Below are 22,956 nucleotides of genomic sequence, written 5' to 3'. Positions count from 1 at the left end.
AAGGAAATGAAAATTTAATAATAGTTGGAGATTGTAATGCAAGTATTGGAAAAGGCAAGGACGGAAATATAGTGGGTGAATACCGGCTGGGCAAAGGAATGAAAGAGGGGACCAATTTATAGAATTTTGCACGAAGTACAATTTAGTAATTGCCAACACACAGTTTAAGAATCATAATAGAGGAATATACACATGGAAAAAGCCAGACGATACTGCAAGGCATCAGATAGATTATATCATGGTTCAGCAAAGATTTAGAAATCAACTCGACTGCAAAACTTACACTGGAGCTGATATTGATAGCGACCATAATTTAGTGATAATGAAATGTAGATTGTGGTTTAAAAACCTGAAGAAAAGGTGTCCGATAAATAGGTGGAATTTAGAGAAGCTTGATGAAGAGGAGGTAAAAAAGATTTTTGAGGAGGACATCACAAGAGGTCTGAGTAAAAAAGATAAAGCAGAAAATGTAGAAGAAGAATGGGAGAATGTTAAAAAGGAAATTCTTAAATCAGCAGAAGCGAATGTAGGATGTAGGCGGTATACTGAAGTGAAACGACTAGCACTAGCCAGGGAATCTTTGAGAGCTGCATCAAACCAGTCAAGTGACTGAAGACAAAAAAAAAGTGTAAATTGATCAAAAGTTATTTAAATGTTTAAATAATTTTAAATAGTGGGTAAATGTGCATTTCCAAAATGTTTGCTGTAAATGAAATATCCTGCTTTAAAAAGCAAAGGTTATTAAATTTTATAATTTGCTGCATCAATCTCTCTGACCTATCAACTCAGTACAATTTGTTCCAAGTAAATTTCATACCGTAAATGAATATTTCTTTCTTAATTATATAAAATGGCAATGTCTGAATAAAAAAAAAATTATTTTTCAGAATGAATTATATTTGACTAATCAGTACATCCTTTTTTTTTCCTTTTTAAGCACCTTTATGGTAACGGTCCCCGCCGTTAAGCAAACGCAGTTCCCATAGGCATGCCGTGGCAGCAGACTACCACCCCCCAGCTTGGCCCTTCTACTAGGGCTTCTCCCAACAGGGTCCACACGGTATTGACAGAGACCACAGACATCCCTCTTCTGGCGTGCCCATGACCCCCTCCCCCGCAGGGCTACACTCACCATCCTATCCTATAATGGGTAACATGTCCCCATTACCCCTTGCGACCCATCTTGTTACCTTGAGGGTCCCCAGTGCTTCATCGAGTAGCGCCGACCCACCTTCCTCTTACATATCAGGTGGACCTGCACCCTCTCCACACTAGGGCTGCTTCTCTGGCCCTAAACATTGCCATGCTTCGTCCCCATGCCCTACCCACTGCTTTTGAGATTTTATGTTTTATTAGATTAACCTTTTCCTTCCTTTTACGCAGTGGACCGGGCTTTTTTCCCCCAGGGCGCGACTTCTAACCCCCCGTTACAAGTCAACGTCGATTGGGTGGAAGCAACTCGCTTAAATCTACCTTATATCTAGCTTAATTCTAATCACACATAATAATGCAGCTCGCAGGTCGCCTAAATTAACTTATACTAACTTAACATAATCTTTGCTTGCCCATTGGTCAGGGTGGTTCACCTGACCAGCACAAGTCCTTTCCTTACAGCTATACGAGCTCGCAGGCTCATCACCTAATTTTATTTAACCATGCCGTCTGAGTATGGGTGATAAACTCCCCTATCCTCCACACCCAGCGCACGTCCAACACAGCACTCTTAACAACTACATCGCAGCACGCACGCTGCCTATGACTATCTGCTTACCCATTGAGTGGCAGCGAAAGGCATCCTTCCACTACCACTCAGCATAAGTCCTCAATTCCTAGCCTACCAATGACACGCAGGTCACGAAGGAAGTGCTTGCCAATTGGAAGCTGCTGAGGACTCTACACAGCACAAGTCTTTCCCACCCGCATCTATCTTATGACTAAATCAAGCACATAGGCTTCCTAATTTAAAACTTAAACTAAGCATACCCATTGGGAGGTCCAGGTACCCCACCCTGTGCCTCCCAGCGCATGTCCTATGCCCTAATACTAGACTTAAATCTAATACCACTTATGCCTATCCTACCTAAGGGTCATGCTCTAAAGCGACCCTGTGCGAACATGCTTCGCCCAACAACTAACTTAGACTGAGAAGCTGGGCTACCTGCCCATTAGACCACGCAAGTCCAGTCCCACAGCGAGATTAGCATGGCTCTCGTAGAGAATTCACTCCGCCAAACCCGTTATTCACAAGCTAAAAACCCCATACTCATCATTCGCCTAGGCGAACACAGGAAAAATAAAACAAAGCAAAAAGAAACAATACAAACTTAACCTACAAATAACTCGCACTTCATATCCAAGATGCGTAAAACCCTGGTTAAGTGGACGAAGCATGTTCACCCACATTAATCTACTGACATTAAATGTTACACAATGAGAGTCCGGCTTCCACCCGTGCACCCTTCCTTTGGGTCTGGAAAAACCCCATTGGAAAACCATAGGGCCCCAGGACCATTCCACCCAGACTCCTGCCCGATGGCACCCCATAGGCAACACATAGACATATAAAAAATTCCTAAACCTGCCTGTAGTAAGAAAATTTTGTAAATACCACTGAAGATGAGAAAAACTTTTCTTTCTTTTGACATTGAAGTTCTATGTTGATAATTTTAAATAATTACAAAATAATCTCATTTCTTATTTCTTCTGGTTATAATTTTTTTCTTATGTGTGTTGCAGGAAAAGAAGCTGTAAATGCAACGTTACAAGTAGGTGTTGTTATGTGCCGTGCTATAACTGACTATTATGAAAAATTTAATCGTAAGGTACGTTATTTAATGATTATTGATTTTAAAAGATATTAATAAACTTTATTTAATTAGCTTATTTATTCTACTTTTTAATCAGAATTAATAATTATAATACCTAATATTTATGTGTCCACATTACAAAAATATCATTATATTAATGACCGCAGTTGCTGTCAATATGATATTTTGCAACTAAAAGGATGTATATTGTTAATACATCAGTTAGCAGAATAGAAAGCAGTATGCATTTTCCCCATCATAATTTTTTTTAGATTTCATTAATCTTTTTTTAAATAAGTTATCAAAATATAAACCTTCAAAGTAATTAAAAATTGATTTATTTTCAAAATAATGAAACTTGTTCTTCTAAAATAACTTCTTAGGGCTAATTATCAGCAGTTTATTCACTGGGAAAAGGAAGTTAATGGTATTATAGTTCATAGGATCTATCTTAAAAAGATTATGAACTCTCTGTCCTTAAAAGGTGGTCTAAAAAGCGTAAAGAAAGTTGTGCATGTTTTTGCTATATGAGCACAATATAATATAGATGTGTGATTTGTATATATTTTATTAACATATTTATCTATTTTGGATGTGGTGAGGTCAAGTAAGTTATTTGTTATTCATATTCTGCAGTGAAATGTAGATTGGGATGAACTTTTTTTTTATGAATGTGAGTGATGTGTAACAGACACATAGTCTTATTTGCTTTCTTAATGTGAGTGTGTTGTTACAGACATAGTGATGCTTGTATAATATTGTCAGCATTTTCATGTACAAGGCCTAATACGTACAACTTTCTCAACTGATCAATTAAACTTAATGCGATAAAACAACTGGACCTAATGACTACTTTCAAGAAAGAAAGTCACTTTTTGACACTCAAATTAACAAAATACAAAAAACACAGCTACCTAAGCATATAAAATTGCCATGATTGAAGTAAATACATTGGACAAACACAGCAGACATTCATCCACAGACTCCAGGAACACATATTGGCACACTGTGTACAACAGATTCAAACTTTCAAATTACCTTGTAAAAACCAGGATGCACAAAGAAACATTATTAATCGCAACATGCAAATTTTACTCAAATAAAAACTGAAATTCATATGTATTTACTAAAACATTAAATTTGAAAAAATAAGTTTTTTATAAATACATTCCACATAGCTTGAATATATTACTACTTAGGAGTTTTCAAAGCATTTTATGGCTGGTACCATTAAAAACAGTGTTACCACGTACTCCCTTTAAAAAAGAGCCAGTAATTAACTTTGAAAGAGAAATCATTAAAAGAGAGTAATTTAATATATATTAATTTTCAGAAAGGTTTATTTACATAAATTTATTTTATTAATTTTATATAAGTTAAATACAATTATCTATTGAAAAAATGATGATTATCTAAACAAACAATGATTTCCAGAATATGTTACTTGTAGTATTATTTTTATTTGTATAGCTTATAAGTTTTCTATTGTTTTTTAACTATTTAATTACTGAATGTATCATATTATTAAATGCGTTAATTTCTGCTACCATGAAAGTCTGTTTACAACAGTTATGTTGAGAAGGTTTCCGTATATTTTTAACTTGTTTTTTAAATCTTTCTTCATTTGATGTACAAATAAAGACATTTAATAGCTGTAATTCTGTGATAGATTTTGTCAGAAATATTTATAATTTATTTAAAATTTACTAATTTAAACGTGATCTGACCAATTTTTTTTGCTTAAAAATCCTGTTAGATATGTTGCTAAATCCCATACGTAAATTAACACAAAACAATCATGATGATGACACAGCCAATAGATAGCCTCTTTCTGTTGTGGTGTGTTTTTGTAAGAAGTGTAATAATCTTGTCAGTTTAACAGGATTTACTGTAAATTAATGTGGTATAGGCTGTTTGGTGTTTACCTTTCCTGCTAAAATGGTTGAGTTTTTAGATATACTAGTTACAGTTTGAAAACTGTTGGTTCTTTATTTTCTGGCCATTATTTACTGTTTGTTTCTAATTTACAATATATTTTGCAATGGTAATCGTAGAGTGTAATAGTTTCATGTGCCACATCACATGCAGCACATGTCCAGCTATTTGCAGTCACCTACCTAAATTTCTTTTTCTTTTTCCTGTTTAGCCTCCAGTAATTACTGTTCAGATAATACTTACTGTTCAGATGATATGTATGAGTGTAAATGAAGTGTAGTCTCAGTTCAACCATTCCTGAAATGTGTTGTTAATTGAAACCCAATCACCAAAGAACACCGGTATCCACGATCTAGTATTCAAATCCATCTAAAAATAACTGACTTTACTTGGACTTGAACGCTGGAACTCTCGACTTCCAAATCTACTGATTTGGGAAGACGCGTTTACCACTAAATGTAAAAAATTAGTTAACTTTAAATAAATTATAAATATTTCTAACATAAAATTTATCACAGTTACATCTTAAGTGTATGATTATTTTGTTATATGATTAAGTTTGTTGGTTAATTGATTTATTTTTTTGTTAAATAGGTGGGAATAAAGCCTGCTGGTGGTATAAAAACAGTGAATGATGCATTAGCATGGTTAGTATTGGTTAAAGAGCTGTTAGGTAGAGAGTGGTTAAATTCCCATCTGTTCAGAATTGGTGCATCAAGTTTGTTAGGTGATATAGAAAACAGGTTGTTCTATTTACTTAAAGGATATCTACCATCAAAAGAATATTTTCTTATTTCTTAATATGTTTAAAATTAATTGTAAATAAATCCATCTGTTGCATTTTATGTAAATCTTATCACTTAGTTTTTATTAATGTTTTATATACAATGGAAAATGTTTTAATGTAAAATTATGGAGAAAAATAATTGAATTTCACATTAAAGAAACAAAAGAAGCTAGTAGAGTGAAACAAAAACATTGAAAAGAGAGAGAATGTAGAAATAGATTTGTGTCTAGTTTTATTTTCTGCACAATTGATTATTCGACCAGCTCTCTGATGATGTCTTCCGTTAAAACTGGAATTGTAGTTCTGTCTTTGTGAATAGTTATGAATACATTTTAAGAAGTTGAAATATTTATAGTTAAATTTCAGACATATCTGAAAGTGTAGATTCTGTCTCAATTTCTTCAGGTTGCTCAGCTTTTTCTAAATTGAAGAGAATCTGGCTTGGGTAAAACAAATTTGAATTTTAAATGTCAGAAGTTTCTGTGTATCCCAGTTTATTTCCAGCCAGATTAACAATTTTGTTTCACAAAGCAGATAACTAACTATAAGTTAATGACTCTTTCTTTGGGTACTTTGTTTGGAAGTGAATGAACTGCATGTTTTGTAATAAAAAAATTCTACAGTTTCTCAATAATAGCTTAGAAGAAAGTTTTATTGAAACACTTAATGTTATTTATTTTATCACACACTGCACCAAACTCTGGTTTACAAACCTACTATTCTGTGTGTTAGTCCCTGGCAGGCATATATACTTCCTGGCCTGCAGAACCAATATGCAGCCTGTACTTTTGTTTGTTCAAGTGTAGTAATTTTTATTGTCCATCATTCCTTCTATGCTTTTCTAGAAATCATTTTTCTGGTTCGGTAATCTTTCTGATCAAACAGGAACTTTTGGAGGTGCTATTGGATGTATTACACAGAACAAATTGTTAAATGGACCCATTATTCTAAATAAAGAATCCCTCTTGGTTTCTTCTAGATTCTTTCTTTATTTTCTCTCTCTTTCTTCTTTCTGGAAGAAATCTGGCCTCGTTGCAATATATATATATATATATATAGTGATGTATTGTAATTTTTATGTCTTTAATTTTTTCAAGTAAGTTTAATTGTTTTATGTTCCCATAAAATTATTAAATAAAATTAGATTTTATTAAATCCTTTTAAATTATGTTCATCTTTAATAAACTTATTAGATTTTAATAAAGAACATACATTATTTTATTTTGTCTTCTGTATAAATATAAAACTAATATTGTTTTTACCAAGTCCATTATATCTTTTATAAATGGTACTCCTGTTATTATTCGCATGCATCTGTTTTACAATAATTGAAATTTGTGTATCTGAGTCTTACATTAGTAATACAGTTATTGTTGAACAGTACTAGAAATATAATTATTCTATTGTACACACAAGTTTTGATCTAATATTGATGAAGTATTGTGATATTCTATAAAAATAATTTGATCTCTCTACTAACTTTCAACTTTTTAAATATACCATAATTTTCTTAATCAGCATTTATGTTTATGAATGAGTCATCTAATTATGTAGATGACTCGTTATGTTTGATCTGTTATCCAATATATAGACTGAAACAGCTGCCAACAACAAAATTATAAATGTATCTGAAACTGAAACTTAGTGTATGCTCCAAGCAAAGATGTGAGAAACTAAGAATGACCTCATCAGTGTATTATGCGCATCAGAAAATATCTTTACTTTTCTCTAGATTTATCAATTACATCTCACATTTATATAACATGCATATTTAATTTTTTATTAAATATTCTAATTCAGCTAGTGATAAAAAATAAGAATTTTGAACATATTTTAACCGTTTACTATCATTATCACCTAAGGTTTTATTTACTGTCCACATAATCTTGAAGAGATTTCTTTAGTTCTTTATTAATAACCTTGATTATTTTTATAAAAATTTTTCTTTACTATATGGTCATTTTCAATTTTCACTTTCATTTAGTTGCTAACTTTCCTTTTACTTTACATTTTTAATTTATGTTTGTAAAAAACAAATCAATATATTTAGTGGTATGTAATTAGTTCTGCCATTATTTGTTTCATTACAAATGATCTGTATAAAGAAAGGTGACAGTTTTATACAAATATTATTAAAGTATATATAGCTTAATTTAAATCGCCAATGTACAGGCTCAAAAATTCCTGTGCTACGGTGAAATCAGAATACTTGTTAAATTTGTCTTTTGTCAAATTCAGACAGATCTGTAGGTATAATTCAAGTAGTTAGCACACTGGTTAAACAATATTATTGTTTATGATTGCCTGTGGCATGGGATTCATCCTCAGTCCTGGTTAGGAGAGCCACACGTGAATCTTTAATTTTTTACAAGTGATTTCAGATACCCCCAGAATAAAAAGTCTGTTGGATTCAAATCTGACAACCATGGAGCCCTTTCAGCAAGACCTCTGGGCCCTATCCAGTGTTTAGGAAAGATTTCATCCAGCCAGTGTTATACAGCACTAGCAGAGTGTGGTGGGGCTCACTCTTGCACGAACCATTCTGGATGCTCTCCAACGATATCCGATGCAGCTATTGACCATCTGTAAGCATTTGCAGGTACTTTTTGTCATCCAGATTTCCTTTAAAAAAGTATAGGCCAATGAATATGATCAATTTAGATGCTACACACACCACTACTCCTTCAGACCTCTCTGCTGTATGGAGGAATTGTACCAATGGGATTCTCCTATGACCAGTAGCACAGATTTTGTCTTTCACCTTCACATTTCATATAAAAATTAGGCTCATTAGAAAACATTACAGAGGATAAGAGAAGTCTGCAGTCTCCTCAATTCTGTCCAGAAACACCCATATGTTTATATTAATTAAATATTATTAGAGAAATGTAAAATCATGTAACCAAAAATTAGTGCTTATCAATAATGTGTATTACAATTCTATTTTTAGACTTATTAGTATGATATTATGATCAGCATATTTACATATAGTCACCACATTGCATTAATAAAAAGATAGTTCACACTTTGCATCATTTTTCATTTATGATTAAAATATATGTAATTTTTATGTCATTAGTTAGTAATTTGAACTGGTCAATTACATGTATGTGTATATATTACCATATTGTATTCATATGAAAAAAAAATATTTGTTTCATTCCATGCTTTTTGTCCTAGGTTTATATTGTAAAAACATTTATGTTTTTTTACTAATTAATAATAAATAAATATTTTTGTTATAACTGACAATGTGAATTTTTTAAATTTAATCTAAGAACTATACAAGATATTATATCTTCCTTACCATAATTTTGTGTTGTTAATAAGAGCAGTTTTTACACTAATCACTGTCAATATTCAAATTGGTTCATATGCCTAGAACTACTTTCACTCTTTATATTATAATTTGAAGGCATGAGATTAATGATGTTTAGTAACAGAACTGTGTCCATTCATTAATGCTAGTGAGAGTGGTGAGGGGGTCTGTGTAGTAATTGTTCATTAATTATTACCATTTACACTTAAATTGATAATTCTGCCAGTTCAAAAGTTTGCCAAGTAATAAGATGTTTATTACTTTAAATCTGTAATTATTTAACCCCTTAATGTCTTTTTATCAAGCCACTTAAGCTTGAAGCCTGTGCCTGGGAAATAATAGAAATATTGTGTATGAAAAATCATGCCTAAACCAGGATTCAAACTCAGGACCTCCAGATGAAAGGCTGAGATGCTACCATTCTGCCATAGAAAGCAGCAAATTTTTTTAATTTAAAGATAAAATGTTAAGTGAGAGTGTGCAATAAAGTTAGAACTTCAAAAATGGTTATAACAGTGAAGAAAGAGATGGCTGAACAACTGTAATGAATGGTACATTTGTTTAGAAGATTGAAAACATTTTTGAGAATGGCCAGTAAAAACTATTTTACAGGTTTTGGGTTTGTTCTTCTCTAATTTTTGACTCTCTTCTTTATGAAGTGATTGTAAAAAGAAATTGATTCAGTTCTTAGGTAAAAATGAGGATTTGCAATCCAGCAAAAAGGTCAAATAAGTTAAACTGTCTCAGTTTAACTAGAGAGTTTTGTTTCCTGTTTGAAAAATAGGAAAAATATATTGAAAAATATATTCTTAATATCTGGATAGCATTATAGCTCTAGAAGGGAAAGTATTGTTATTGGTCCAATTTGGGCATATGCAGTTTTCACCAGATCAGATGGGTGTATGTGTGTGTTTTCAGTTTTGGCCCCTAAATCACTTATATATGGGCATTGATGCTATTAAATTTTCAGCTTTTTAACAATAATAAAATAACAATATTTGAAAAAAAATATTTCCAAAATTGCACCCCCACCCTAAAAAATACTGTTGTAGTAGTCTTATGTTGTGACATCACAGGTGAGTGGTAAAATTAAATAAATTAATAATATTTAAAGTAAAAAAAGTAACTGTGTCTGACTGGGTCTTGAACCGATCACCTGGTACCTGGTGCATTAAGCTTTACAGCTACACTAGTCTTGCCAAGCATGAAAGCAAAATTTGTTTTATGTAAGTTGTGAAATTACCTCAGTTTAGTTAGTGTTAACTGTCGCCGCTGGTACCACCACACCTGTGCAAATGAAATACCTGTACGCACATGCTCTTTAATTAGAATCATTGAATTTAATAAACAAAAAAATTATATTTAAATAAAATGATGAATATTTTAAATTAAGTTGTGTGTGTAAGCCATGCATCAGAAACAACCCGCAATTGTAGGTCTTTACAGAACGTGGCTTTAGTTGCGTGACTGGAAAGCCCTACAATTGTGTTGTCCGCCTTCTTTTTGGCCTAAATATTGAATTAAAAATTGCTTGATTTCTTATCCTTTATGCATTATGTGAATGCTAGTGCACAAACGTGTATACGTCATATCAGATAAAATATGCTAAAAAAATATAAAATATGTGTTACGATTTGTTGCCGAATAGCTTTGACGGCACATAATTTATAACCTTGTGGTGGCCCTGAAAAGGGCCTTTTCTTTGGCTGAGTCTGCCGGCCAGGCGATTGAAGGCCGGCAGCTGGAGCTGGAATGGGAAGGTAGTGTCTGCATTCAGCGGCTCCCTCGGCCAAGGAACTTCTTCTGCCTTCTTCTTGGTCTTCTCCAGCTGGTGGTTGATGATAAATTGCAAATTTACTCTAATGCATGCTCTTTTATTGTAGCCTGAGAGTAGTGGGGCTGCAGTGACACTATGGTAGGAGAACTGCACAGTGGGTGTGATGCTTATATCATCCGTATTCTGTATGCCTGTTCACATCTGAGTTGCCTATACCATTTCGGCCACCGACATTAAATTAGGTGTATATGTGGTAACAGGTTAATTAAAAGTCAATGTTCATTTAAATATGATAAAAAAAATATATAAATACTAGATACAGTATTGTATAAAAAATGATACTAGATGTAAAGTAAAATAGAAAGTATACTGGGTGATTCAAAAAGGACTTTTGGTTGAGGCATCATTTCAAACAAAACATGTAAAGTTTTGACTTATCTAGTTCATTAGTACAAAATTCAGCCACCAGTGTTGTCAAAATTGGATACCTTTATTTGTGCAGAACGTGCTTACTGTATGTTTTGGTTTCACGATTTGCAGTCAGCAACTGCAGTTCAAAGTAATTTTTGTAGAGTATGGTGGGAGCCTCCTAGTAGGTATACATTCTTGGTACCAAACCTTCATTGAGACAAGTTTTATTAAACATACAAAATCACTAGGACGCCCACGCATCCCTGAAGCTGTTTTGGAGCAACTCTGAGAAAGCTTTGCATGTAGTCTGAAGAAACCAATATGACATGCATCACATGAGACTAGCATTCCATAAACTACTGTTTGACCCACATTATGTAAACAACTGCACTTTTAAACTATACCAACTAACCATGGTTCAACACATTACAGATGACAAAGTTGCTCAGCTGGAGTTTTGTGTGAAAATGATGAACAAAATTGCAAACAAGATAAATTTTTAAATAATGTAATTTTTAGTGATGAGTCAACATTTCACATCAGTGGTAAGTTTATCCCTAAACTGCCAAATATGGTGTAATGAAAACCCTTATGAAACTTTGCAGTATGTTCGCAATAGGCCTAAGGTCAGTGTTTTTTGTCTCCTAAACAAACAAAGACTGTACAGCCCATTCTTCTTCCAGGAGACAACCTTAAATGGATCATTTATCTGGACATGCTTCAAAATTTTCTAATTCCTCTGTTAGATGATGATGACCAAGAATGGACACCATTACTATCAGCAAGATGGGGCACCATTCACTACCACCTAGAAGTCCCAGATTTTCATGATACTACATTCCCAGATCAGTGAACTGGTCATGAAGGTCCAATTGCATGATCACCTCGCTCCCCAAATTTGACCCCTGCTAGATTCTTTCTTGTGAGGTTTCATTAAAGATCTGGTTTATGTACCACTTTGCCTGCTGATCTTGTTGAGCTAAGACTTCAAGTAAACACCACAGCTGTTGAGGTAATGCCTGACTTGCTGGCTACAGTCTAGAATAAAATTGACTTCAGTTGAAACCATAATTTTTAGTGATGAGTCAACATTTCACATCAGTGGTAAGTTTATCCCTAAACTGCCAAATATGGTGTAATGAAAACCCTTATGAAACTTTGCAGTATGTTCGCAATAGGCCTAAGGTCAGTGTTTTTTGTCTCCTAAACAAACAAAGACTGTACAGCCCATTCTTCTTCCAGGAGACAACCTTAAATGGATCATTTATCTGGACATGCTTCAAAATTTTCTAATTCCTCTGTTAGATGATGATGACCAAGAATGGACACCATTACTATCAGCAAGATGGGGCACCATTCACTACCACCTAGAAGTCCCAGATTTTCATGATACTACATTCCCAGATCAGTGAACTGGTCATGAAGGTCCAATTGCATGATCACCTCGCTCCCCAAATTTGACCCCTGCTAGATTCTTTCTTGTGAGGTTTCATTAAAGATCTGGTTTATGTACCACTTTGCCTGCTGATCTTGTTGAGCTAAGACTTCAAATAAACACCACAGCTGTTGAGGTAATGCCTGACTTGCTGGCTACAGTCTAGAATAAAATTGACTTCAGTTGAAACCATATTGAACCAAAATGAATGTTGGGCAACAATAAAATGAGACCTCTCAACTGAATCTGAACTTGAGATAGCTTAATCTGAATAAATTTTTATATGCTTTTAAAGTTGTGAAGTGCTTTTTGAATCGCCCAATATAATCCTAGATGAGTAGTTCTTGTCTAATCAATTGCAATACCAAACGTTTTTGAAAGAAAACAATAATATGTTTACATAACAGTAATCCCAACCTAGGTGATTACAAGATCTTGATTGGGCTTGCATGTTCCATTGCTCTGAAGACTTATCTCAGTGGTATCTATGGTACTGTAAGACCTCTTAAATTAGTAAGTGGATAGGAATCAGACTTAGAAGTACATCACAGAAGGATCTGTTCAAAACTTTTACTTTTAACCATATGAGGGTAAAAAATTTTCATCTCCAAGGGATGCAGCACGAGAAGTTGAGGTGAAAACAGCGTGAAAGAAGTTTACAAGAGATGGAAAGAATACAAATTGGAACATGGAATGCAAGAACATTTCTTTGAGCAGGTAAGTTGGGAGACTTAAAAAGAAATCAGACAGAATGAATATAATTGGAAGGGATACAAAAGATAATTATCAGCGAAGATGTTACAATAACTGTTCAGGAATTATAAAAGAAACAAACTGTATCTGACTGAAACATTCTAAACAAAGGAATCTTACTAATGTTAGTATAATTATATAAGCAAGGGATTTACTTTTTAAATACCTAAGAGTATGTGCCAATATGAGGATAATATAATTAAAATAGTATATGGAAAGAAAAGATTTAATATAATGGAGAATTGTAATGTTGGGGTTGGGAAAGTATGGAATTGAGGGAGAGAAAGGTTTATTGAATTTTATGAGGAAAATAAACTATTTCTTTTGGTGAATGTTTTATTGGAACATTTTTTAGTTAATGCTCCAATAGACGTTTTTGATAGAAATGCAAACGTAGTTTAATGTCATAGTTAGATTGCAGATGTATGAATTGATTAGAATATGTAGGCATTATCACTTATAGAAATTTGAAGACAATATAAGTTGGAAAATGAACTTATCTAGACATGTGTGGCAACAATTGCCTGTACGGGCAAAAATGCAAAGATAAAAATCATCATTTATTTTTCTATTTTAAGGGATTTTAATGTTTTTTTTTTCCATTTAATATAGAATGTATTCTTATTTAGTGAACCTATTCGGAGGTTTTATTGGAGTTAACTGCATTAACAGTTTTTATTTGTTATCCATTTATATGGTGAAACAAAGAGGGAGGCTATTACGTTTTCAATATTTCATTGATATACATTAAATATGACCACTTTGTAGTAGTCGAGCAACATTACACCGTCTTGCAGGGTAATAAGATCTTTGCTGATGTATTACATTAGGCAAAGCGGCCGCTAGTTTTACCTTATCTGTGTATATTTTTTTAATTTAAAACACTAAAATTGTTAAAATTTGTCTGATTGCCCCAATTCGCCTCATCTATGTAAAACTGACAGCCGGGCATAATTCCTCGTGGTTTTACTTCTAATAACAAATTTTTTTTACAGAAAAGTAGTTCAGTTGCTGGCCAGTAGTGGCGGTAAAAGTAGAAATGTTTTCTAGAGTAGATTTTTATTTTTAGCACTAAAATCATTAAATAATTCTTTAAACAACCTTTGGTTATTTAGCTTAGAATTCTTTGCCCGTTAAAATTATCACCTTTTCTCAAATGTTGTGATGTTTTTATAATCGCTACTTTTTCATAAAAGTACCTAATTAAATAATTTATAATTCTATTAAATACATTTAAAAAATTTATTATATAAACGGAAAAATTTACTCTTTTCTATTCGATAAAAAGACAAAATAAATATGTTTATTATGAAATTAATAAATCCATCACGAGGTCCTGTTTATTTTACAAACTACCAAAAACATTGTATGAAAACACTGTTTAAATGTACCGTACAGTTCTGCTATCTTACGTTTATTTTATAAACTACTAAGAATGCAAGGGTCACTTATCATGTGCTCTACAGTAAAATCGTTACTCATTGCCATTCGCCAGTTCGTAGTTGGTGTGGTGTTAAAATGGCGGAGGTTAATAGCAGGTTATTATGAGTTCTCTTCATGTTTGTTTATGAGTAAAGTTTTATACGCTACGCTTTAGTGCTAATTGTATATTATTTTATTCTATATAGTGTTGTTATTACAGTGAAATTAGATTCGTATGTTATGTTTCATGTATAATACGTGGTTCGAAGGCCATGAGAAGTGGACCAGTTTCTTGTCTGGTTGTTTTGGTGCCGCTAGGGAGTCAGCAAGACGGCAAGTGTCATAAAAACAGTGTTCATCTATCATCTTACAGTAAACATACTTTGAAGTTTTATACTTCAGAGTCGTTAAAGAAGTGTCCAATTATATTAGAACAACATCGAATAAATTCCACAAGGAACGAATGCCTCCCTTATTGAATGCGTCCATGGAACACGCCAAGGCTGCTTATGGGAACACCAATGGCCGAGATGTCTACAATACCGCTCGTACAACGTCTCCGACATCAGCCGTCACTCCGCAGCAGAGCAGTACCAATAGTAGCCCGTATTTTAGAAGTGATGACTCCAGAAAGGGTACGTTATCAAACTGGACGGCTCTCTACGACTACCAAGCCCAAGGTGAGGATGAACTCAGTTTACGAAGAGGAGAAACTGTTGAAGTCCTATCGATGGACTCAAAAATCTCCGGTGATGAAGGCTGGTGGACGGGGAAAATCGGTGGTAAAGTTGGTATTTTCCCGGCCAACTTTGTTTCCGAAGAAAACATCATCGATCAAGCCGGTTTATCAAACGTGATACGGGATATTCAACCTCTCGAAATAGAATTCTCCGACCTGGATCTCGAAGAAGTCATTGGTGTCGGGGGTTTTGGAAAGGTGTACCGTGGTTTTTGGCATAACCAAGAAGTAGCTGTGAAAGCAGCTCGACAAGATCCTGATGAAGATATTAATGTAACTTTAGAAAATGTTAGGCAAGAAGCAAAATTGTTTTGGTTATTGAACAATGAAAATATAGTGTCGCTTATCGGTGTCTGTTTACAAATGCCTAATTTGTGCCTAGTGATGGAATACGCCCGTGGCGGTTCTTTAAATAGAGTTTTAGCTGGTCAAAAAAAAATTAGTCCAGACGTTTTAGTGGATTGGGCCATTCAGATAGCCAGAGGGATGAATTATCTACATAACGGAGCACCGATATCTCTAATACATAGAGACCTCAAATCATCAAATGGTAAGTAGTATTATCGAATTTTTTTTGTTACCAGTTTATGTTTACCATGTTACTTTAAAATTTGCAGCATTTCTTTTTATTATTGTTAATTTTGTAACTACTGTTTCCAAGTATGAAAGTGTAAAATATAATAAACATTGTGTTAAATATTATTGACAAGCCAATTCTAAAATTTTTATTTTGTGTTTTATTTAAGGTTATTAAATGTCATTCTATACAGATTAATTATGCTTGAAGTAAACTGTCTCAAAAGAATAAATTTATTTTTATTAGAATCTTGTGTAGACTTGTCCAAAAAATTTGAAAAAGATTTTGTTTGAACCGAAACAATGTTGCATACATTATATTTACCAACTACGTTGATTTTTTGTTTCATTCACCAGTTAATAGTTTTTATTATAACAATTTTTATTTTTAAAATTCCATGTATGAAGAAAATTTTTGTATATTTATATTCTAACTTCATGTCCTTTCTTTGTAAATTTTGCTTTTATAAAACTTATTGTAATAATATTATTTTAATTCTGCTTACACTGGTTCTTTATTTTCATTCACATAATGTCTATAGTAAATTAAATGAATTAAAATAAATGCTAGAATCTTTAGGTGGTTTTTAATTTTGATTATTTGGTACAGAAATTAGTAAAAAAAAAATCATTTTTTTACATTTATATACAGCCTTATTAAAATCATTTTTAAATAAATAGATTTTATATATTAAAAAAAACATATTTGTGAATTCATATTAAAAGAGAAGTTCAGTCTAAAACTTTTATGTAACTGTCAGAAATTTTTTTAAAAGTTATAGGTGTCTCATGACCTTAGTTTGGTGTTAAAAGTAAAAAAAACTTGTGTAAACATGATTTGCTCAGGTGCAAACAAATCTTAATTGTTCATTCCCTCTGTCACATTTTTTATTGGATATATAAATTCAGTTATATCAATTGAAAGAAAAGTGATTGTTAGTCATTAGTTTTTATTTTGGCTGCTTAGATACATTTTTACTGTATTGTGAATAAAATGTATAAATCAATATCATAATCCTTTTTTCATACTAAAATTTTGTAAAACTGAATGTTGAAATTTAATTAATGTGTTTCAATTGTTTATTTTAATTAAGGTTAATAGAGTTGATTGTTTTATAAGTGTATTTTTCTAGTTTATATGTTTATGCTCAACCTTGGATTAACAAAACATGTTCTTACATATTGAAGGAACACCTGTGGGTCATATTACAGATTTTTTCAAAATTTAATATTTTGCATTCACATATCCATTTTTCCTACGACTGTAAAAAATATTTTAAAAAATAAATTTGATATAATTATCAAAACATTCTAACCATCTCTGTACTGAAATCTACTGATTTTACTTTTGTAATACTTCACTAATTAACTACTGCAAGATCTGTTATTTAATGGTTTTCATTTATAATTTGTTCTCACAATTAATGCAGGAGAGTATTTTTTTTTCAAATTGCTTAAAAATTGCATTGACAATGGAAAACCTTTACCAAGTTACTCTTTATTTTTGAAATAAAAAAATTAGTTAATATTTAAATGCAATTTTTTTTGTCACTTGAATTATAATTTTTTTTTATTCAAATTTTTTTTTGCTCCTGTTGATCTATTTGTTGAAAATAATTATATTACTTATCTATTCATAAAATGTAATTACTAAATTTTTTCTACATGTTAAAATATTGATAATTTAATTTAAAGTACAACGTGTAGTGAAATTATTAATTCAATTGGTCTTTGGTTCATTTCTAATCAGTAGCATTTTGTCATCTCCCATTTAATTTGCCACATGCATATTATTTGTTAAAATTTATACATATTTAAGTTCTCCGAAACATATTTGGAAAATTATAAATATTAATTTTAATGAACTTTTTCTGATAAAATTCTTTATTAAAAGAAAAAATATTTATTACCATATTTCTATAATTATTTTTTTTTTCTGTGAATTTTATAACTGAAATAATATCAATTTTTTTATGTATTTACTTTTTTATTCCAATACTAGTTGTTTTTTTTTAAATTTAATTATGAATAATATTACTTTTATTTGTTACTTTAGTTTATTTTTATGTATCTCCTAATGTTTGTATAATTCTTTTTCTTCATATATTTATGATATCAAGATTATTGTAAAAATTGGTGAATTAGTGATTTCCATATATGAGATTGTTGGCAATTGTCGCCGATTGCTTTGTATTTCAAACTATATCATCTTTGAAACCTACATCTTACTATTTGGCGAATATATTGGAACATTATGTATTTGTAGAGTTTAGTTTACGTATAAAAATTATAAAAAAAAGATCGTTGAATTTGTTGTTATATAAAGAGTAAATTTTAAAGTAAATCTCATTTACAATTTTTGGCTTATACATCAAGAAGATCTACTGAGAACTATGATAAAATTTTTCCTGTTCACAGATTGTTCTATTGTTATTTATCATGCTTATAAGAGGTTATCCAGAAAGTAGATAACCTACTTTCTGGACTAGAAAGTAGGTTTTTTTAGTTAATAAGGGACTATATATAAAAAAAAGAGCTCAAGAAAAAAAAAAATATATTGTTTTTGGAAGTACAAATTTTACTTTATTTTCTATATCGTTCCTGTCATTGTCGATGTGCTTTTCATAGCAGAGCACCAGTGGTTGTAATTTCTCTTCGTCATAAAATGATCGTTTAATTTTAATTCGTTTGAAAAACTGAGTTATCTCTTAAAATAATACATGTAATCTAACTTATTATTTGTTCTTTTAATTTAATGATTGTATGGATTAAAATATAATGAATTTGTTAATTTTATGTTCTATTAATGCTAATACATAAAAATTTAGTGTTGTACGTGTTTATATTAAGTGATTTTTCAAATGTTAATTCTGATGTATTGTTTATACCTATGGATGTTTTTTCCTGTACGATTATCTTCAGAAGTAGTTATATAGAATTTTTTCAGTGTTTGTTTTATTATTGATATTGTCTGATATGGTGTACTGGCCCTTAACGTTTGATTTGAAACCCAGATTTAAATCTTTGAATTTTTCTTTTTATTTATTAGATATAAAAATTATTAGATTTTAAAATTGTCATAATTTCTTCAATTTTTTGAGGAATATATGTATCAGATCATTTTGATCAATTTATGTACGTAATAAGCAGTTTGATATTATGTACAGAGTTATGAATAGTTTCATGGATTCATATTGATAAGGTTTCTCTACAATTATCAATAAATAATTTAGAATATATTTGTTATAATCAGTTAATATAAGAATAGAAAGATTAAACAGATATTATAACATTTATTTATATATAACTAAATTCTAGTACTGTTAATAAATTTTGTATACATTTTGAATTTTTCCCCATATAAAGAGGTATCATTAATTTGGTATATCACCCATTTTTATTGCTGTTATAAACCATCCAAGGTGTAATTGGCACTAGTAAAAGAGTTGCTTACGTAGCCAGTCCTCATGTAGTGATCGGTATCTCTAGCAAAGTTGCATTTCAGCGGTCTTGATGTGCTAATCAATGTAACATTATATTCATTCCAAAGAAGAATAAATTTTCAGGCACCCGATTAATATTTATATAAAATGGTGGTAATAATTTTAACATTTTTGTGAGCGACTTGTTTCTACCATCAGGTTGTGGCATAAAATTTACTTACCTAATTTGTAGTTTATAAAATAATTTAGATAAAATCAAGTCTCCAAATTAAACTGTTTAAAAATAGTTTAATGTTCATTTGTACGATTCATTTGGTAAAATTTTGAAATAAAAATAAATTGTAATTTTTTGTTACGTTACTTTGGAAGGTTTAACAATCCACTTTTAACATACAGTTGAATTATTGTTCCTTTAAAATTATATTTTAATTTTTATTAAAAAATATTGGTAAATATATATTATGTCGCAGGATAACCTTGCCAAAATTATTGTTAATTTTCAAGAAATGAGACAACAGGTGATATTTTACAACTCTGTGATTGTAATTTCGTTTGGACTCTCCTAAGAAATTGTTTTATTGAAACCTCAGGCTAATTATTAACATTCAGTTAAAAAAATGAGCCGATTGAGTTGGCCTAGCGGTGAACTCCTCACTGCAAATCAGCTGATTTTGAAGTCGAGAGTTCTATGGTTCAAATCCTAGTAAGGCAGTTACTTTTATACTACATCATGGATACCGGTGTTCTTTGATGGTTGAGTGGTTTTAATTAACCACACATCTCAGGAATGGTCGACCTAACACAATACAAGATTACACTTCATTTACACTCATACATATCATCTTCATTCATCCTCTGAAGTAATACCTTACGGTGGTTCCGGAGGCTAAACAGAAAAAGAGAGTCAAAAAAAATGATAAAATTAAATTTTTCTTCTTTTTTTTGAATTTTTTTTAACGTTAAATTTAAAAAGAATTAATTTTTATTAAAAAAAAATTGAATAATTAATTATTAATAATTTTTTTATTATTTAAAAATTAATTAAAATTTTTTCAGTTATTTATTTTAAAGGACTGATTTAAATTTTTACCAAAAAAATCAGTGGAAAATTAAAAAAAAAATAATAATTACATTGTCTGCAGAGACAACTTTAGAATGGATTTATGTTTTTCCCTTATCTTTGTTGAGTAGACGGTATTACTTTTTAATTATTTATATTTTTTTTTTTTCTAAAATATTCTTGTCTTTTTCGCATAAAAGTGAAAGAAAATTAATAGGAAAAATTAAAAGCAAAAAAAAATTTATTTTAAATTCCTACATTCTGTGTTCATTATCGTTATCAATTCTCTTTTAATCTTTTCCGAGTATTTCTTTCCTTATTTTTTTTTTTAATCAAAATTAGCCCCTTACACTTCTTACGAACGCCTTTTTTTTATAACAACGAAATATTTTAAATAAAAATTGAAAGAATTAATAAAACCGCATTGAAAACATAAAAAATAAATAAAAAATTTTTAATTTATAAGAACAAAATTTTTACTTTATTTTATTTTTTAATTAAAATGTTAATTTTTAATTTCTTTCAGATTTTTTAAGCCATAAAATGGCTGATTTCAAAAATAAATTCTAGTATAAAGTATTGAATTTCTTCTTTGTAAATAATTTTCGTAGTTATGAATAGATAGATAATTTTACAGAAAAAAATTTAATTAAAATAAAATATAATTTTAATGTAAAAGAAAAAAAAATTAATTTTGACAGTGTAACATTCGCGCGCCCCTTTTACGTGAAGAATTTATTAGATGTCGTACGTTGTAAATTTTATTTATACGCTTTAAAACGTTGTATTATACATTAGATATTATGTTTTAAAACATTATCTGTGTAAAAGTCTTTAAATTTTTTGTAAGTTGCGACAAATTTAATTCTTGACCTCGTTAATATGTAGATGTAATTTTTCTACGCGGTGGTGTGTAGCGGTTCTCGTTGCCATTTCCCAATAAGATCCTCGATTCGTTTCCCGTTATAATTGGACGTTTTGAAGTTTGTTCCCTGATGTCTTGCCTTACCACGGTACAATAAATTTGAATTTTATTGGTTTCTCTCGGTACAGTGTTTCCTAGGAATGTGTTATACCAAACCACCCGCAAAGTCGTCTTCAGGGAGTAAGCAAAGAAGGAAATTCGGATATTTATAAAAAATAAGTATTTTCTGTTATAGAGCGTTCTCCGAAAACCGATAAAAATACATTATTAGAATTAGCGCAATCCGATACATGAGCTTCCTTTACTTACCAGATCGGATCTGGTTTTATCATGGTAAACGTTTTCATTAAATATTAAGTATAATAATTTTAACGTGATGAAATAATTGTCTATTTATTGGAGTTTATTGATTTCTGATTTCAGAATAACATTAAAAACGTAAGTTATGAAATATTGTGTAGTATTTTAATAAGTTGTCAAAAAGGAAGAAGTAGTTATGAGTAAACCAATATATATAAATGTGTATTACTTCATCAAATTTCAATGATTTTTTTAATTTGTTTTGTAGACGGCTTTGCGTTGTAACATTTTTTTAAGGAAAATATTATATTTGATATAAATATACAGAATGAATCAAAAGTATGGAAAACCCTAACAACTTTAAAACCGTTTCAGATAGAATACAGTAACTTTCAGGATAAGGTATCGGTCAACTGCGTTATCTTTTACCCTTTACCCTTTTTTTGGTGAGTGGCCCAGGGGTTTTAACTCAAATATTTTAAATGGCAACCCTTTGTTTTGTAGATAATTTTAAAGGTATTTTTAATACAAGAAAAATTGTATAAATAAGACGTTTATACGATGTCTGTACCCAAAATGGCGCGGGATAAAGTTTGGATTTTGAGAAAAGTTATATCGATAATTTAAGGAATGTTATCGCAAATAAATAAATTTATAAAAAAAATTGATTAAATGGATATTATCTAATAAATTTATTTAAATATATATAATCGTAAATATTACTTTTACATACATTTCATTTTAATAAATGTTCGAAATCCCCTCCTGTTGTTCAACAGTGTGCCAGTCGGTTGTAAAAAAATGATACTGCATTATTCAATGATTTGTTAGTGTTATTTTGAGCTGAGTCTCGAATTTTATTTTGTAAATCATCGATATCTTGTGGCTTATTATGATAAACAATACTTTTTAAGCGGTTCCCCGTAGAAAGTTATCTGATGGTGACTAGCCGGGCGATCTCGCTGGCCATTCTATTTGAACTCTTCGACCAGTCCATCTTTCAGGGAAAGATGCATTTAAAATTTCGCGTACCTGATGACCGAAATGAAGTGGGACACCGTCTTGTTAAAACCAAATGTTTTGGAAGTCCGGGCCAATAACGTTTTCAATGTTTGGAACGATGTGGTCGAGAAGCAAAGCCTCAATATTTCACTGCGTTTAAATTTCAATCGATGAATATAGGCCCTATCAGTTACCAGTGTGGATTAATATCGGTCCAGCATCGCCGGGTTGGTCTAATGGTGAACGCTTCTTCACAAATCAGCTG

At 31.1% G+C, this 22,956-nt stretch overlaps 2 protein-coding genes across 7 annotated transcripts in view; both read left to right on the top strand.

Moving 5' to 3' along the window:
- Dera (deoxyribose-phosphate aldolase) overlaps nucleotides 1-8,259 on the top strand; it is a 51,942-nt gene extending 43,683 nt beyond the window's left edge. For all 5 annotated transcript variants that reach the window (XM_075377961.1, XM_075377962.1, XM_075377963.1 and 2 more), the window contains 2 exons: nucleotides 2,737-2,822; nucleotides 5,337-8,259. In XM_075377961.1, coding sequence (XP_075234076.1) covers nucleotides 2,737-2,822; nucleotides 5,337-5,543 — 293 coding nt within the window. In that variant the 3' untranslated portion in view covers nucleotides 5,544-8,259. The remainder of the gene's footprint in view (nucleotides 1-2,736; nucleotides 2,823-5,336) is intronic.
- A 6,468-nt stretch (nucleotides 8,260-14,727) lies between these two features.
- Nucleotides 14,728-22,956, top strand: part of LOC142331760 (mitogen-activated protein kinase kinase kinase 11-like) — a 532,753-nt gene continuing 524,524 nt past the window's right edge. For both annotated transcript variants that reach the window (XM_075377837.1, XM_075377836.1), the window contains exon 1: nucleotides 14,728-15,935. In XM_075377837.1, coding sequence (XP_075233952.1) covers nucleotides 15,110-15,935 — 826 coding nt within the window. In that variant the 5' untranslated portion in view covers nucleotides 14,728-15,109. The remainder of the gene's footprint in view (nucleotides 15,936-22,956) is intronic.

The sequence above is a fragment of the Lycorma delicatula genome, chromosome 10 (genome assembly GCF_047948215.1).
Source record: "Lycorma delicatula isolate Av1 chromosome 10, ASM4794821v1, whole genome shotgun sequence".
Lineage (NCBI taxonomy): Eukaryota > Metazoa > Arthropoda > Insecta > Hemiptera > Fulgoridae > Lycorma > Lycorma delicatula.
This window is presented reverse-complemented; position numbering and strand designations above follow the sequence as displayed.